Source organism: Leuciscus leuciscus (assembly GCF_965113295.1).
Source record: "Leuciscus leuciscus genome assembly, chromosome: 1".
Taxonomy (NCBI): domain Eukaryota; kingdom Metazoa; phylum Chordata; class Actinopteri; order Cypriniformes; family Leuciscidae; genus Leuciscus; species Leuciscus leuciscus.
In genome coordinates, this window is record NC_138725.1 from 8,963,892 (window position 1) to 8,983,744 (window position 19,853).

At 40.8% G+C, this 19,853-nt stretch overlaps 1 protein-coding gene across 1 annotated transcript; it reads left to right on the top strand.

The window, feature by feature from the left end:
* Positions 1-8,210: 8,210 nt before the first annotated feature.
* On the top strand, positions 8,211-16,045 carry LOC309508295 (uncharacterized protein; the record flags this gene model as incomplete). Its single annotated transcript, XM_082182837.1, has 2 exons — positions 8,211-8,467; positions 14,652-16,045. Exons 1-2 carry the CDS (start codon positions 8,410-8,412, stop codon positions 16,043-16,045), a joined length of 1,452 nt encoding a protein of 483 aa, XP_082038963.1. The 5' UTR covers positions 8,211-8,409.
* Between the last annotated feature and the right edge of the window lie 3,808 nt (positions 16,046-19,853).

Genomic DNA, 19,853 nt, shown 5'->3' on the forward strand with positions numbered 1-19,853 from the left:
AGGCCGTGGCATTTAAATGATGCCCAATTGGCACTAAGGGGCCTAAAGTGTGCCAAGAAAACATCCCCCACACCATTACACCACCACCACCAGCCTGCACAGTGGTAACAAGGCATGATGGATCCATGTTCTCATTCTGTTTACGCCAAATTCTGACTCTACCATCTGAATGTCTCAACAGAAATCGAGACTCATCAGACCAGGCAACATTTTTCCAGTCTTCAACTGTCCAATTTTGGTGAGCTCGTGCAAATTGTAGCCTCTTTTTCCTATTTGTAGTGGAGATGAGTGGTACCCGGTGGGGTCTTCTGCTGTTGTAGCCCATCCGCCTCAAGGTTGTGCGTGTTGTGGCTTCACAAGTGCTTTGCTGCATACCTCGGTTGTAACGAGTGGTTATTTCAGTCAAAGTTGCTCTTCTATCAGCTTGAATCAGTTGGCCCATTCTCCTCTGACCTCTAGCATCAACAAGGCATTTTCGCCCACAGGACTGCCGCATACTGGATGTTTTTCCTTTTTCACACCATTCTTTGTAAACGTTAGAAATGGTTGTGCGTGAAAATCCCAGTAACTGAGCAGATTGTGAAATACTCAGACGGCCCGTCTGGCACCAACAACCATGCCACGCTCAAAATTGCTTAAATCACCTTTCTTTCCCATTCTGATATTCAGTTTGGAGTTCAGGAGATTGTCTTGACCAGGACCACACCCCTAAATTCTGAACATATTTATTTGGTTTGCTGTTGGGCAGATGTTTCCATCAATTTTGCTTTGCAGTTTTTTGATTGGATTGGATTGTTTTTAGTCAAATGCTGAACATTATGGTATATTTTAGAATATTGATTGTTGCATAAAGCCCCGCTCACACATGCAGGGACTTCTAGTCACAAATCAACCTCATCCCATTATTTTTAAATGAAGAGTTGGTGGCTTTGTGTGTGTGTTTATGTTAATTTGCGAACGCATAATTTATTTTATTTTTTTAAATAAGCATATATAGGAACATACTCATCTAGGGCCACTGACCTCCCTTGATCTATTAGGGATAGATCTACAATGTCTGATTGCTGGGGAGATGGAAAACTAAGTGGTGTCTCTTCATCAATATCAATGACAATTGGCTCTGTAGGTTGGTCTTCAAAATTAAAATTAATGAATGGAGTCTGGGCTGTGAACAAAGCCACAGAAGGCTGTACAGAGGGCAGAGCAACTGGTGACTGGGCAGAGGTCAGAGCGACTGGTGACTGGGCAGAGGTCAGAGTGACTGGGCAGAGGTCAGAGCGCCTGGAGACTGGGCAGAGGTCAGAGCGACTGGAGACTGGGCAGAGGTCAGAGCGACTGGTGACTGGGCAGAGGTCAGAGCGACTGGAGACTGGGCAGAGGTCAGAGCGACTGGTGACTGGGCAGAGGTCAGAGCGACTGGTGACTGGGCAGAGGTCAGAGCGACTGGAGACTGGGCAGAGGTCAGAGCGACTGGTGACTGGGCAGAGGTCAGAGCGACTGGTGACTGGGCAGAAGTCAGAGCGACTGGAGACTGGGCAGAGGTCAGAGCGACTGAAGACTGGGCAGAGGTCAGAGCGACTGGTGACTGGGCAGAGGTCAGAGTGACTGGTGACTGGACTGGGGATAGAGCGACTGGTGACTGGGCAGATGTCAGAGCGACTGGTGACTGGGCAGAGGTCAGAGCGACTGGAGACTTGACTGGGGATAGAGCGACTGGTGACTGGGCAGATGTCAGAGCGACTGGAGACTGGGCAGAGGTCAGAGCGACTGGTGACTAGGCAGAGGTCAGAGCGACTGGTGACTGGGCAGAGGTCAGAGTGACTGGAGACTGGGCAGAGGTCAGAGCGACTGGTGACTGGGCAGAGGTCAGAGCGACTGGTGACTGGGCAGAGGTCAGAGCGACTGGTGACTGGGCAGAGGTCAGAGCGACTGGAGACTGGGCCAAGGTCAGAGCGACTGGAGACTGGACTGGGGATAGAGCGAATGGAGACTGGGCAGAGGTCAGAGCGACTGGTGACTAGGCAGAGGTCAGAGCTACTGGAGACTGGACTGGGGATAAAGCGACTGGAGACTGGGCAGAGGTCAGAGCGACTGGTGACTGGGCAGAGGTCAGAGCGACTGGTGACTGGGCCGAGGTCAGAGCGACTGGTGACTGGGCAGAGGTCAGAGCGACTGGAGACTGGACTGGGGATAGAGCGACTGGTGACTGGGCAGATGTCAGAGCGACTGGAGACTGGGCAGAGGTCAGAGCGACTGGTGACTAGGCAGAGGTCAGAGCGACTGGAGACTGGGCCGAGGTCAGAGCAACTGGTGACTGGGCAGAGGTCAGAGCGACTGGTGACTGGGCAGAGGTCAGAGCGACTGGAGACTGGGCCAAGGTCAGAGCGACTGGAGACTGGACTGGGGATAGAGCGAATGGAGACTGGGCAGAGGTCAGAGCGACTGGTGACTAGGCAGAGGTCAGAGCTACTGGAGACTGGACTGGGGATAAAGCGACTGGAGACTGGGCAGAGGTCAGAGCGACTGGTGACTGGGCAGAGGTCAGAGCGACTGGTGACTGGGCCGAGGTCAGAGCGACTGGTTACTGGGCAGAGGTCAGAGCGACTGGAGACTGGACTGGGGATAGAGCGACTGGTGACTGGGCAGATGTCAGAGCGACTGGAGACTGGGCAGAGGTCAGAGCGACTGGTGACTAGGCAGAGGTCAGAGCGACTGGAGACTGGGCCGAGGTCAGAGCAACTGGTGACTGGGCAGAGGTCAGAGCGACTGGAGACTGGACTGGGGATAGAGCGAATGGAGACTGGGCAGAGGTCAGAGCGACTGGTGACTAGGCAGAGGTCAGAGCTACTGGAGACTGGACTGGGGATAGAGCGACTGGAGACTGGGCAGAGGTCAGAGCGACTGGTGACTGGGCAGAGGTCAGAGCGACTGGTGACTGGGCCGAGGTCAGAGCGACTGGTGACTGGGCAGAGGTCAGAGCGACTGGAGACTGGGCAGAGGTCAGAGCGACTGGTGACTGTGCAGAGGTCAGAGCGACTGGTGACTGGGCAGAGGTCAGAGCGACTGGTGACTGGGCAGAGGTCAGAGCGACTGGAGACTGGGCAGAGGTCAGAGCGACTGGTGACTGGGCAGAGGTCAGAGCGACTGGTGACTGGGCAGAGGTCAGAGCGACTGGAGACTGGGCAGAGGTCAGAGCGACTGGAGACTGGGCCGAGGTCAGAGCAACTGGTGACTGGGCAGAGGTCAGAGCGACTGGAGACTGGACTGGGGATAGAGCGACTGGAGACTGGGCAGAGGTCAGAGCGACTGGTGACTAGGCAGAGGTCAGAGCTACTGGAGACTGGACTGGGGATAGAGCGACTGGAGACTGGGCAGAGGTCAGAGCGACTGGTGACTGGGCAGAGGTCAGAGCGACTGGTGACTGGGCCGAGGTCAGAGCGACTGGTGACTGGGCAGAGGTCAGAGCGACTGGTGACTGGGCAGAGGTCAGAGCGACTGGAGACTGGACTGGGGATAGAGCGACTGGAGACTGGGCAGAGGTCAGAGCGACTGGTGACTAGGCAGAGGTCAGAGCGACTGGAGACTGGACTGGGGATAGAGCGACTGGAGACTGGGCAGAGGTCAGAGCGACTGGTGACTGGACTGGGGATAGAGCGACTGGAGACTGGGCAGAGGTCAGAGCGACTGGTGACTGGGCAGAGGTCAGAGCGACTTGAGACTGGGCAGAGGTCAGAGCGACTTTCAAACCTGTTTATCATATAAACCCAAAAATGCCGAATTACCACTTGAAGTACAAAATAAACCAGTTTGAAATGTGTGATATACCTGAATCTAGGGACAGTAAACAAGATAAGATTATCAAGAAAACTTCTACTGTAGCATTAACATCCCAATTACTTCTCATTATGTTGTTCCAATTCAAAGGTAATATTTGAGGTAAAATCTGAATAACAAATAGAATTAAGCCAAAATATAACAACAGAGCTGCCAATTCTCACGCATACACCGTGAGACTCACGCAATTGACACTTTTCACACGCTCTCACGCCACACATCCATTTTCTCACGCACAGAAAAATCGCGAAGCAAAGAGGACACGGAGACCGACAGACTAGACACAGCAGGTTAGTTATGATATGAAAAAAATGTCAGCTCTCAGATTCTGTCAATTTTATTACGAAATTCAAACATTAAATACCGTTTTGGCGTTTGTAATTGTGACACGACAGATCCCTAGCGCATGTGACCCGATCATCTCTACTAGTAGGCTAAATAAACACGAATGAACACTGTTGAAAGAAACAGTACAGCTTACCGAAATGTAGCCTATATTCTTCATACATAATATCGATCAATCAATCAAACAAAGGGGTCAATAAAACAGCTGGAGAACAATTATGTCACATAACATTTACCTCAGGAAAGCCATTTAATGACCATAATATAGGCACGTTAGTTGGCTAGAAAAAGAGCTATAGAGAGTATTTTGCTTAATATGTGTACTATATTACATATTTATTATATTTGTACTTATATCATTAAATAAAGTTGTTATTATAATAAAAAACGCATTATATTTCATTTGAGTTATTTTTACCCTTAAATAATACTACCAGCTGATGTATGTCTGTATGTAGCCTATGTATTTTTTTTTCTTGAGAAAAATTAACGCCTATCTTATGTACCTAATATTTATCCAAATGAGTCAATATTAAATCAAATCGCAAGAATTGAATTGAAATCGTGAAATTTGTTTCAAGAAATTTGTAAAAAAAAAAAAAAAACATAAAAAAAAAACATAGCTTACCATATAAACATTGTAACATGTTGTCACTAAACCTAATAAAATTCAGTTTAGTTACTAAAATGTTTTGACAATCACAATACACTTATTGTGATGCAAGTTTTTTTGCAAACCCCCCCCCCCCCCCCCCCCCCCACTCCAAGTTAAACTCAAAAGTATATATAAAAAAAAAACACTTTTAAAAATAACACATTTAATGGTGAATTGTTAATTTGCATACACGAGCAGTAACTGCACTACATGTACATATTCACAGGAATGATTATTGTAAACAAGATTTAATTTAGATTTATTTATATTAAATATATGTCCTATATTAATTTTATTATCATATACACATCACTAAATATCAAGATCACTGTCCTCACAATCAGATTCACACACACACACACACACTAACCCGACCCCTAAACCTACCCATCTCTCTCTCTCACACGCACACACACACACACACACACACACACACACACACACACACACACACACACACACACACACACACACACACTAACCTGACCCCTAAACCTACCCATCTCTCTCTCTCTCTCTCTCTCTCTCTCACACACACACACACACACACACACACACACACTAACCCGACCCCTAAACCTACCCATCACACACATACACACAAGTCAAGCGTTTTTTGTCTATAAAACGCCGATAGCAGGCCGGGTGAAACCCGTAGTTGTTGGGACATCAGAGACCAGTTTGTCCAGGAGGGCAACATGTTTATTAGCAATAGCTAACGTTAGCTCCGTAGTGTCCGACGTATGAGCCATTCCTACGCACATTGCTTGATTTTTTCCCATCGGACTTCAGTAAAGGGCTGCGGACCTTTCCCACCATCTTTTCCGACATGAAGAATACACTTTACGGGTGTTAATCGAGCTTGATCACCGCTATCAGATGAAGATGCGCTGCTTACGTCCTCCTCCATGTTTACATGTGCGTAGTGGCTTGATTTCGGCTGTGACCTACTTACATTTTCGATGCTGATTGGTTGAAAATCTAGCTCAACAGTTTTATATGTCTCAATACGCAGTCAATATAGTGCGTCAATAAATTACAATTTCTCATTAACTGCAGGATAATGCGTGGAGAACTTTTTGCTTGGATACCTTTTATTAACGTTGAACATATTGAGCAAAAGAAAAAGTAGTGCCCCGTTTGTCGGAACGAAACGGAACGATACAGCTCACGTACAGCGGCCTAATATGAAACCGGCATCGCCCCGTCTTGCGCGTTCCTCAATCCGCAGCGGCAAGCAGACTGAGAGCACGTCAGAATACAGAGGCCTGTGTGTGTGTGTGTGTGTGTGAGTTCATCTCAGCCTCATTGGTCTGTCAATGTCAGAATATTTGAAATGACCAATCAAATCAAAGTAGGCGGACTTTACGTTCACTGAATTTTAGCAGTGACTCGAGTCACTCTCGACGCTTCAGTTTACGGTCAAGTGCGAGAGAAGAGGTAAGTAGCTAACAGCGTAAAACAAAAACACAGATGTAAATTCACAGATGATTTACTGAGAAAATTCCCGTGTTTTTGTTTCGGTCGGGATCCGTGTAAAGCAGAATGCATGAACTGCAAAGCTGGCACGTACCTGTCAGTGTCAAATAAAGGTGCTAGCGACCTAGAAGCCCACATAAAGAAAGTATAGGCTACAAGAGAACATCAGGAGGATTGAAATTGTTTTTGTTTTTTACTGAAATAGTGTAGTAGATTTTTTATTTTAGTAGTAGATTTTTAACCTATGCTATGGCCATGAAAATAAATATTGTCATGTAAAAGGTGTTAAAAGCTAAACTTTTTTCTTTCTTTTTTTTATAGTATTCTAGGCCTATTGTTGCGGGCCAAACATTGAATGGAAAGGATGTATTACTTTATGTATTAAAGTACAATAACATAGAGGTTGTGAATGCATTTGTCAAATAAAAATAAAAAAAGTATTTTTTGATGCATTCACCCATTAACCACGCCTCCCCAAACCACGCCCCCGCCCATCAACCACACCCCCCGTCCTGTTTTCTGAAAACTAAAATATGTTCACCCTAATCTAATCAAAACATAGAACAGACGATCTGACGGGTTTTAGAAGATCAAATACAACCCGATACTAAAAAACAGACCAGGCCTCTATTTGAGACCGGCCTTTATTTACCCAAACCTGTCGTCACACCAGGCGTTTAAAAGAGACAGGCGTCTATTTGGGACTCGGCTATTATTTGAAGTTTTACGGTAGTTTTACAAAATCCTATGAGAAAGAACGATCATTTATGAACTTCACTCCCTCCAGCATACTGCAACAAAGTCCTTTTAAGTCAGTAAAACAGTTAATGCCAAATTAAAACGTGGGTTCAACAGGAAAATGTTATTAGTATAGATAAGTGTGAATAAAATGTTATATGTTTGATATTTTTGTGTCATATTGTGATAAATAACAGTATTGTCTTTCAGTAAGAGCAGTTTTACAGGCTTTTATCACGTATCCTGACTCAAATAATGTGTTTCTAACAGCAAACACTCAGAATAAAGTGAGATGATCTGCTGATGGTCCTGAATGGCTTGTTGAATGAGTGTTGATAGTCTGAGGCTCATCAATATTAACAGATCTGCTGAAAACACTCTTTATTTCATGACAATAGTTCCTGTTTTCACCTCATTTATTATGCTGATGTCTTCAGATCTCCTGTAAATTGTCACTTAAAGCTCATTTCATTGGTGTCAGCAGACTGAGGGGATTTGTTGGCTAATATATGTACATTTATTTCTGAGTTTAACTGTTTTTCTTAGCATTATTTGTATTTGGAAGAATTTACATTTAAGATATTAATGTTTTTCTTTATTTCTGCATATTGTAGAATATTTGTATTGGTTATTAACTGGATTAAGTGATAATATTATCAAAGACATTATACTTTTATATCTGGCTCAGAGCAGGAGCATAAGAGAAGCAAAGTATGCGACTGGAATGGATGGAAATGCTCACAGATGGTGAATTCCTTAGTCTCATGTTCACTGCTTAAAATAAAAGTATATGGAATGTATTGATTACCTTTGAGGTGTTTATATGTTCGATACTGGACTCGAGTTGCTTTTGCAAATGCACTCTGCTTTGTTAGATTAAAATATATATATATATACATTGGATATTAAAGTTTATTCTCTGGCATCAAAACCCCAAGACTTCAATATTGATTTTTAATGAAGTGACAGACTCCACAACAATATTTGAATGAAGGAGAATAATTTTGGGGTTCTGAGTTGAATGAGCATCAGTAACTTTATGATAGACAGACAGACATCATGTACATGATTTTACAGATGTGTCATTTAGTTAAAAAAAAACCTCACTAACTGATTTTTGATTTTGGCAGATAAGTTCCTCCCACAGCAATCACATCATCAGTGAAGCTCCTCCCACTGTAATCACATCATCAGTGAAGCTCCTCCGACTGTAATGCATCATCAGTGAAGCTCCGCCCACAGTAATTCAGTAATAAATGCTGTAAATTCCCATCAGCTACAAGTGAAGACGAGCATCAGAGCATCAGGAAGAGCTGAAATCTGCAAAGACTGAGTTTATTAAAGAGGACAGTGAGAACATGAGTGATCCAGAACCCTGCAGAATGAAACACACTGAAGATCCTGAAGAACAAAGAGGTTGGTGTTTATTCTCCATTCATTCATTCATTCATGATCCTGAAGAACATTCATGTTAGAAACATTCAAGCACTTCATCACGTTTAGATAAACAGTTCAACTATGAAATGGTTACAGATTTTCAACAAATGGTCAGTAGAGGGAGGTTGGAGAAACTTTCACATTGATTGTTAACATCAGGTCAAATTATCTCCCTCAACATACACTTATTTTCTTCTTACAGTAACTTTGGTAACAGGGTTGATGAATTAAAAAAAAAAAAAAATTTTTTTTAGGAATAGTCAGTAAACACCAAGTTACTGATAAAGTTGTATTTGTCAAATATCATAAGTTATTCATAATTATATAGATTATGCTTCTTACAGTAACTTTGGTAATGGTTGATGAATACAGTCAATGCTACAGTTTGTGTAAAAACTGAGACAATGGATTGAGATTATTTTCTTGTCTTCCCATCATGCAGTAGAAAGAGCCCAGATGATGTCACTTCCTGAGTGTCACAGTTTTTATAAATGCTCTGTTTTTAAAATCAGGAAAATCATGTCAGGAGTAACAGTGTAAGGCTGAAATAACCTCAGATACTTTGATCTCCTGAGATGGACAATACAAACACACACAGGCCTTTGCAGTGTTGGGGGAAACTCATTACAAGTAACTTTAGTTACGTAATCAGATTACTTTTCAAGTAACTAAGTAACACATTACTTTTTCAATTTACAACAAAATATCTAAGTTACTTTTTTCAAATTTTCGGCTGACAGCTCTCCTGTCCCTATGTTTAAAGGAAAAATAAAGTGAGGAGGTCAAAGGCGTAGTTTTGGTTGAACATTGGGGGGTTGAAGTGTGTTCCCATTTAGCGGGTCCCAGCGCATCTCATGAGATTTATTTGTGTTTTTTTGTGGTATCATCCACACATGCATTGATAACATAAATGCAATAAAGTAATTGGCAAGTTAGCATTCACTTGTTAATATAGGATATAATGTATTTTATTTTATTTATGCACCTATTGTTAAAAGCGCTATATAAATAAAAGTGACTTGACTTAACTAACGTATCAGTTTAAAAAAAGAAATAATTATAATCAAAGTGCCATGGTAGGTCAAATTAACTTTACTTAACATTTTCTTATATTGAAAATGTAAATTTCCTGTCATCTCTTTGAATATCTGAAAGCCAGGTTTTTGCTAATATGTGTCATTATTAGCAGAACACATTTTGGGGAAATTTATGATGGTGCAGGATGATGTTTTCCCCTCTTTTCATCAGTCTTTTTAGTTTATGTGGCTGTTTTACATCATGTTTGACATTCCCATTGTGTTTTAAAGCGGTAAATTCTAGAATTCAAATAGCACATTTTTTTTCCAGACTTTCAGATTTTTATCATTTCATAATTCACTATATTAAAGGGATAGTTCACTTTGAAATAAAATGTTGGTATGTTTTAGCTTACCTCAAGGGCATCCAAGATGTAGGTGTCTTTTTTTCCGCAGTAGTTTCAATTTGGATATTTTTAGGCCAAACCGTTCTTGTCTGTCAGTCATATAATGCAGGTCTATGGTCATTATCTCAAAACACAAGCACAGAGTCCAAATTAAAACAATTCCACATCGTCCAAATTAAACAATTCCCCATCGTAAGTACACATTGATGGCCTAAGACACGAAACGAGCGGTTTGTGTGAGAAAACGAACAGTATTTATATCGTTGTTACCTCCTGAACACAGCCGCGTCCAAATGATCTGAGAGCGCGGGCGGGTATAGATATATACACTAGACGTCGCCTTGGCTACTGCAGTTCATTGGAACGAAACCGTAGCCAAGGCGACATCTAGTGTATATATCTATACCCGCCCGCGCCCTCAGATCATTTGGACTCGGCTGATATCGCTGCCCAAATAGCCCCATACATCTCACATATTTTTAACCTGTCTGTTGAAACTGGTGTTTTCCCTAATGACCTCAAGAGGGCCAAGGTAGTCCCCCTTTTTAAAAAGGGAAACAGCCATGATCCCGGTAACTACAGACCAGTCTCTATTTTATGCACAGTATCAAAAATATTTAAAAGGTTGGTCAATGAGCAATTTAATGAATACATGAATAAAAGCAACTTCATGTTTAAATTCCAATCCGGATTCAGGAAGTCACATTCTACCGAATCATGCCTACTCTATTTATCTGACATCATACACAGGGAAATAGATAATGGAAATCTCTGCGGAATGGTGTTATTGGATCTTCAAAAGGCATTTGATACGGTGAACCATGACAGACTGATTGCCAAACTTGAGGCCTTAGGGGCAGACAGACAGCGCCACCTGTAGATGGTTTAGATCTTACCTATCAGGGACGGAACAATTGGTGGTCTTAGGGGCAGTACTGTCAGACCCTTGTATAGTTGAATATAGTATATAAATTATATGGCAGACTCCTGTTCATGTGAACTATTTCTGTACGTGGATGACTCTGCACTTTTAATGTCTCATAAACAACAATCCACTCTAGAGAGTGTTGTGGAAATTATTTCTAGATTTAAACAATAATTGGAAGACAGCTGGAAATTTCAAAAGTTATAAAGATCTTTATTTCTTGCAAGAAAGGCCGTTCACACATCAGTCAGAGTCTGATATGAGAAGTGCACTGACTTCTCCTTTTTGCCCAGCTTATATACACAAAACTCATCACACTTATTCTAACACCCCATGGTTATACGCACACACTTACACACATATGTCATTAAAACAATTGAATATATATTTTCCAAATCAACACCTTTGCTCTTAGTGCAAGTGAGCTTATCCGTTTTAGAAAGAACAAACTGTTCGTTCTGCAAATGTCCTTGTCAACTCGTCTTCAGCTATGAGGAAGAAGATGATATCCAACTTGCAGTTTATTTAACACCATGTATGGTATAAGCTGGCTAGAGTAAATATTTCCACACCATGTATTGTATTATGCTGGCTGGAATAAAAAATTCTATTACAAGGGTAACCTGAGCTCTGAGCTATCTTCTGAAAACAACTGGCTGATTGACAATATGCTGTCTCTACATTTTGAAAAGACAGAGGCCATTCTGTTTGGCTCAAAATACAAATTGAATAGATGCTCGGAATTTAGGATTATTTTAAATGTTGTGGTCAGTACAAAAACGTCATTAAAATACCTGGGTTGCGTCATAGAAAACAACTTAGATGGCAGGAAGATGGCCAATAAGGTTCTGAGTAAAGTCACTGGGCTTACAAAGTTTTTAGCCAGAAATTCGACATTTTTAGATAGGTCAACAATGATCATTTTAGCTAACGCCTTAATTTTAAACCAGTTTGAATATGCACGCACTTCCTGGTTTGAAGGCCTAACAAAACGACTTAAAAGGAGGCTGCAAACAGCACAAAATAAATTAACAAGAGTAATTCTAAACATGGGCCATAGGTCTCATATAGGTAGGTCACAATTTGTTGAGCTTAACTGGCTTCCTGTTGAGTCGCGTTTTATTATGTCAAGACTGACCATGACCCATAAAATATTGTATGGTAATGTCCCAAATTATTTGTTATGTCTTATTACTAAGGTGAAGGACACACACACTATTTACACTCGTGGCAGTATATCAGACCTCTGTCCTTATGCATTCAAGACAGTGTTAGGGAAAGAAACATTTGCCTATATAGGGGCAGTTCAGTGGAACAAGTTAGATCGGCAAATTAAAGTGATTTCAAGCATGAACTCTTTTAAAAAGAGGATCAAGGACTGGTTATTAGAGAGGGTAGCGGAATAGAACCAGGGGCCAGTTACCGCTTATATTTTTGCTTATTTAAGAAAAATGTTTGTACAGTATGTTATGTCATTGATTATCACAAGTATCTTGTCCTGATGTTATGTGTTGAGGACCACAATGGAAATAAGTCCTGGACTTTATTGTGTTTTTATCCTCTATTGTATTTGATGCCTTGTGTTTTATGTTTAAGGCATTCTTGATATAATTAAATAAATCAAATCAAATCAAGCCTTGAGGCACTCCATAATTTACTGACATTATCTTTGATTTTTCCTCATTTAACCCTTTAGGCGCCAGAGGTTTTTTCCTAAAACGTTCGATTTTGACATCTTAATTTCAAAAGGCTATATCTTAAAAGTGATAAAAGATAGAGACTTTCTGTAAATTAGAGAAATATTAAGGATGACCCAAAGTTTATGTAGGGATTACATTTTCCCATCTAATTTGCATATTATGATGTCATATGGTGGCGGTCATCTTGGATTATAGAATTTTTATGGTTTTTGTTGATGTTTATTTGGTTGTTTTTTTGTTTTTTAGCTGACAAAGACGCACACATCACAAGGACATGAACACACAAAAAAGAACACATATTGTACACTACTAAATGGTCAGGGAAATAGATAGTAAATCAACAGTGTAATAAATGGCAGACAAAAACAATTGTTGCAGGGCTTTTGCTGTAGAGATAATGACTCCCTATTCATCCAGGTGACATTTCTTGTAGTGTTTCATGGTGTGGTCTTGCGATAGACTATGCATAATAGCCCCTCTGCCCCGTGTCACATTGCCTCTTCTCCTGCTACGAGCAGCAGCGCGGGCGCGGCCAGATCTGCCTCGCGCGCGCGCCGAGTGTGCACAGCTCGGACTACTGTCATTGTGACTCCCCACCCTGCCTCCACGTTGCCCCCTAACTGTCCTATGAATACTTCGACCTCTGTCCTATGAATACTTCGACCTCGTCTAACATACCCAGTGGCATTAGACAAAGTCTCCACCACAATACTGTCGCCGCGATTGCGGAGAGGCCTACGGTCACCATGGCTAGCGCGGTAAAAATCTCCCGCGGCCGCCTCGTTCCCCACAACACTAACATGCCTGCTAACTTCGCGATGAACACTCCGACCCCGGGAAACATTGTTCCCACCACTGACATTGGGCAAAGGACCATCTAACGTTATATTGGGCAAAGGATTCACCGTTTGTGCTTGGTGTAGGGCTATACTTTCACTTTCAGAATCACCGTCATTTTCTGAAGGCAGATAACGTTATTCCCCTTCAGAATCAGGGTCCGCGAATAGAAGACCCAACACTTCATTGCGGGTAAGCTTTATTGATGCCATTAGATAATAATAATAATAATAATCTAATGCAAATACTCGCTGACGTTGACAATATTGCTCTGATAAAATGGCTCACTCGCACACTAGCTCCGCTTTTGTTCGCACTGATTCAATGCGCTCTAGCTCGAATATTTTGTATAGAAGCATGACTTTTTTTTGAGTCGGGGATGAAGTATGACATGTCTGCCAACTAGTGGAGGGGAGGTCGAACGAAATTTGACACCCTATTTGACAAAATCGGCCGTTTTATTCAGTGCCGCATCTTGTCGAGTAAACTCGACCGTGGCGCCCAGAGGGTTAAGTACACAAAATGATAATGGCTTGATAGATACAATCTAAAACACCGTGATGCCTGTCCTTGAATACCGGTGTAATTTTGTAATCGATCTAAGAGTATTGTAATGTCAGTATAAATGGAAGACGCTAGTTAGTTAGTGTTATGTTGTTCGACAATGTTAATCAAATCATAAGTGGTTCTATCTGTTAGTCCCTGGTTCTTTAAGGGGCAGGGTTTTAGTGGGGTCAAGTAACTAGAGCGAGTGGAGAGCTGGGAGCGGAAAGACAGAGTGAGTTTAACAGCAGAGACAGCACGCTCTCCCTTCATGTTGTACGGCGTAGGTTACGGCCATAACAGTAACCCTGCAGTTCCTGAATAAAGCCTTAGAAGGAGGAAGAATCCGTCTGTTTACTTTTTAGTAGCGAAACGCTACAGGATTTGATGATATTTTCACTAAATAGTGCTGTAGCCTAAGTTTTTGCAGATGCACCCTTCGACAGTTCAGCAGAACAGTGTCTGCAAACGACCATATTTGCATCTTTCTCTGAGACTCTAAAATGCTTCCACACTGTCGACATTGTTTGCTGGATTCATAATTCACTCTATGCTGGTTGCCATTTGATCGCGTCATCAAAAGGGTCATTGTTCGTTAAAATTTATTCTGTCTTTTCACTTATTCGGCCGAATACCGAAAGTGCAGTTGTTGATATTTTCAGCCAAATAATTTCGGTAGCCGAACATTCAGTGCATCCTTAGAAAATGCAATCAAACTTTTTTCTTTCATTTCAGACCTGATGGAAGAGAGCGAGGAGAGTGAAGAACTGAGTGAAGTGGAGGAGGAGAGTGAAGAACCGAGTGAAGTGGAGGAGGAGAGTGAAGAACTGAGTGAAGTGAAGGAGGAACATCATGTCAAACCTGGAGGAAAACATTTGAGTCGCTCAAAGACTAAACAGACATTTTTAAAGAAAAGACAAGCCAATAAATCTTTGACCTGCACTCAGTGTGGGAAGAGTCTCACAACCAAACGAGGTCTTGAGATTCACATGAGGATCCACACAGGAGAGAAGCCGTTCACATGTGATCAATGTGGAAAGAGTTTCCCATACAAACAAAGTCTTGAGCTTCACATGAGGATCCACACCGGAGAGAAGCCATTCACATGTGATCAATGTGGCAAAACATTTCTTAGGGCATCACACCTGAAGTCACACCTGACAGTTCATACGAAGGAGAAGCCGCATTCATGTTCTGTGTGTGGAAAGAGTTTTTCAGTGCTGCAATATTTACATAAACATCAGAAAATTCACACTGGTGTGAGAGAGTACATGTGCTTTGAGTGTGAGAAGACTTTTACTTCAGGGAGAGATTTAAAACGGCACCAGAGAATTCACACTGGTGTAAGAGAGTACATGTGCTTTGAGTGTGAGAAGACTTTTACTTCAGGGAGAGATTTAAAACGGCACCAGATAATTCACACTGGAGAAAAACCTTACAAGTGTTCACACTGTGACAAGAGATTCAGTCTGTCTTCATCTCTGAAAAAACATGAGAGGATCCACACTGGAGAAAAACCTTACAAGTGTTCACACTGTGACAAGAGATTCAGTCTGTCTTCATCTCTGAAAAAACATGAGAGGATCCACACTGGAGAAAAACCTTACAAGTGTTCACACTGTGACAAGAGATTCAGTCAGTCTTCATCTCTGAAAAAACATGAGAGGATCCACACTGGAGAAAAACCTTACAAGTGTTCACACTGTGACAAGAGATTCAGTCTGTCTTCATCTCTGAAAAAACATGAGAGGATCCACACTGGAGAAAAACCTTACAAGTGTTCACACTGTGACAAGAGATTCAGTCTGTCAGCAGTTCTGAAAACACATGAGAGGATCCACACTGGAGAGAAGCTGCACAAGTGTTCACACTGTGACAAGAGATTCAGTCAGTCTTCATCTCTGAAAAAACATGAGAGGATCCACACTGGAGAGAAACCTTACAAGTGTTCACACTGTGACAAGAGATTCAGTCGGTCAGAACATCTGAAAACACATGAGAGGACCCACACTGGAGAGAAGCCGCACACGTGTGATCAGTGCGGGAAGAGTTTCTCTTTTAAAAGTCGCCTGAAGCGACACATGAAGATCCATGCAGTGGAGAAACCACATATGCAGTATTTAGTTTGATCAAACTTGTGTTCCTGTAACTCTGCATCTCGTGTCTCTCTGCTGTGATCATGAAATACCGCAGTATGATGATAATCAACAGAAGACAAACAAGCCCGAGACTCACTCACTAATCACCACACACCAGCTATAAGTGGAGATCAGTGTTGCCAGACGTACGATAATTATCGTATTTGTACGATCATTTTGACCTCTGTTCGATTTACGATCAATAATAATAAAAAAATCCCATAATGTATGATAATTTCAGAATTATGTGACACTTCAAATGATGGTGGTTGTAATCATAGGGCTTCTATACTCATTGATCTAGCTGTGGATTCTACGTCTACCGTAAGAAGAACCTGAACGTGGAGATACGCATGTCTTTCATCTCATCTCACGTTATGTCTTCTTGGCCAATCATCGTGGAGAATGACTCTCTCATGAGCACAAGTTAATGTTCTTTTTGTATATTGTATACAAAGTTGTGTATCATTAACATGTCATCTCTGTATGTTTTGAAAAGAAGAAGAAAAAAGTAAATAAAAAAGTAAAGAGTTCCTTCCGCTTAGGTAGGGCTGGGCGATATATCGCATGACGTATCGCCTGCGATAATTAATGCGATATGGCTCAGCTTGTCAGTTAACTACGGCTCTGTGTTGTAAATGCCGCTCCATCTGAAAGCAGGTGATGGCGATTTACTACTAATCAAGGAACCGGCTTTACTGACGAGATGCACCTAACAATGTCATGCGATATATCGCCCAGCCCTACGCTTAGGTCAGTTTTTTTCCAAGCCGATGTTGATATTTTAGCAAAAAAAGTCATTTTCATGTTGTGAAATCGATATCAAATTGTGGTCTAATAGAGGAGCACAAACAATTTTTGTTTCTGATATATAGTGAATTAAGTCATGAGGAATCAGCCAGAAGTCTGTTCTTGATGTTAAAGAAAGAGAGGACTTATTCCACGTGTAATCATAAAAATGAGGGTTCAAATATCTCCATACATCAGTAACTTGTAACTTGTCAGTTATAAAATAAAATGAGTCTGAGGTTGGTGAACTAACTTTGGGCAGAAAACGGTCAACTGAGTAATCCGGAGCATCGTTAAAGTCCACCACTATAATTATATACCCTACTTTCTATTTCTTTTATAGATCTGTTAATATTTCACAAATGTTCTTAAACATTTCTAGATTATGTAGTCGAATATTGAAACCATAGACATTGCAAATGAATAAAATAGAATTATCCAATCTGAGAGACATTATTAACTATCTTCCATTTTCTGAACAAATAGTTTCCAAAATATCACCTTTAAATTTGTTAAAGAGAATAGCAACACCTACTGAGAATAGCAACACCTGAGTTATTGGATCCATGACTAAAAACTATTGATTGGGTTTTCCAAAAATGTACATCAGAGTCACAAGAATGAGTCTTTTTTTCCGCCTTTTGCCGAACTCGCTCTTCTCCCTTTTCCCAACACATGAGATATAAAATGTATAGCCTAGCATAAAGGTCTCTAGAGTTATATTTTGCCAACAAACTAAAATCGAACCCATGATATGGCTTTGTGCCTTTATAAAACAGCACAAGACTTTAATTAAGTAGCCTATATGATATAGGTATTCTGTTTGTGCTGCGTGATTTAAAGAGAAGTGCTCACGCGATCAGCATGGTGATCTGGTGTTTTCTCCAAATTAAAAGCTCTAGGGTTTATTTATTGCAAGTGAAGAAATTAGGACAAAAGTATTGTAATTTTCCTATACTATAGTGTAATGTAAAATATTCTTTTTCATTTATACAGTACATTTATAGGCTATATGGATTTACATCATATGAATACTTATATAAATCTTAAACACCAGTGATAATGTAATGTAGACTTGAGACTCTATCATAACTAAAAAGATGTTTGAGCCCTCTTTAATGTCCAGGTACAAGTCAATGCTTTTTCTTTGTTCAATGTGCACAGTTAATGGGTAGAAGCTCTTAATTTCCAGCTCTCAAAGTGCACCAGATTGATGCATTTAACCTTAAAATCGACAACATTTTCATGTCCCCGAACCCCCCTAGAGGGACAGAGGTCCACCAAATATAGTTTTACAAAATCCTATGAGAAAGAAGAACAATCATTTATGAACTTTACTCCCTCCAGCATAGTGCAACAAAGTCCTTTTAAGTCAGTAAAACCGTCAATGACAAATTAAAAACGGGGTTCAACAGGACAATGTTATTATTATAGATAAATGTGAATAAAATGCTATATGTTTGATATTTTTGTGTCAGATGGTGAGAAATAACAGTAAACAATCCATAATAATGCCTAGTGCAAAAAGTATGTCTAATCAAAATAGCATTGTAGATATTAATTCCATTTACGACAAGTCAAAATTGGAATTAAGATATTTGGAATTTGAATTCTGTCTAGTCAAAACTAAATTACACTAGTACAGCCAGGGGTATTTAATGCTAATTCGGCTTGCCATAGGCGCGTCTCCGATCATCTACAGTTGGCGGCCGATGACGTCACCGCTCGCTCGCGCTGTCTCTTCCCTCATTGAGTTTCGGCGTCGAGTCTTCTGAGGTGAGGAGAGCAGTTCACGGTATTTCTCATATTTACACAACCATCACACACACTTTATACAGTTTGATTAAGCGACAGGCTCATTTCTGTATTGTTTTCATCGATCACAGCGATACTTGTGCGTCTTTTCTGGCGTCTTCCTTCTGAAATAAACATTTAGTGTAGCAGCAGCGAGCGTTGAGTTCATTCAGACCTGGGTGCGTTTCCCAAAACCATACTATGATTTACTATGATAACCTGTTAGCAACTTAGTTGGTTGGCAATGGGAAATTGACTTGCAACCAACAAAGTTGCTAACTTAGTTAGCAACTATGGTTTTGGGAAACGCACCCCTGAGCGATTTAAAAAAAAAAAAAAAAATCATTTTGTGTTCGTTTGTGTGATTGTCTGGTCAAGTCAAAAGTCAAAGTTTGAGATCTGTGAAGGGAATTAATGTGAATCGATCTGAAGTGTCATACTGGAGCAGAGACTGCTAAATGCTTTACATTGAGCTTATGACGAGCCGCGTGAGACATTAAAGCAATACTAATAAAGAATAGCGTTTTACTCTTGGAACAATAGTGGGGGAGAGCTGGGACAGTTGAAGCACTTTTCAGATAAACGTCGTTTTCTAAGAAGGTTACAGATAGTGTTTTTTTTATTTTTTTTTTTATTTTTATCAACAACCTGAACTCACATACGTGTTCTAGTATTATGTGTTATTCTGTAAATAGGCTAACGTTATACATGGGTCATTGATGAATAAGGTTTTTAAAAGTGGAAAAAAAATAGAATGGAGATATAACTATTTGAAACCATTTTTTAGTTTACCTAGGTGTTAACAATAAGATTTTGTTGTTTGTATAATCAATTAACACTGTTTTTTTGTCGTTTTTTACAAGATGGACAAAATTTGTCACCAAATAATTTTTCCGTACATTCTTTCTCATAACAAAGCAACGACTTCTACACATTCACAATTCTACACAATTTTAATACCATTTGGCACTATGTTGATATATAATGTTATAAAATCATGCCCAAAAAAAATAAAAATAAATTAATTACATTTTAAGATATTTTAATCACAAATTGCTGTATTGGCCTTCGGACGGTTAAACCGAATGACCTTTTGACACTTCAAAATCTATACCTTTATGTAGTAAAATATAATTAATACCTTTTGGATTCAGTAAAAGAGATCAAGTTGTACTACCTTACATACTTTGGATGTTATATATTTGTTTTTGTTTTA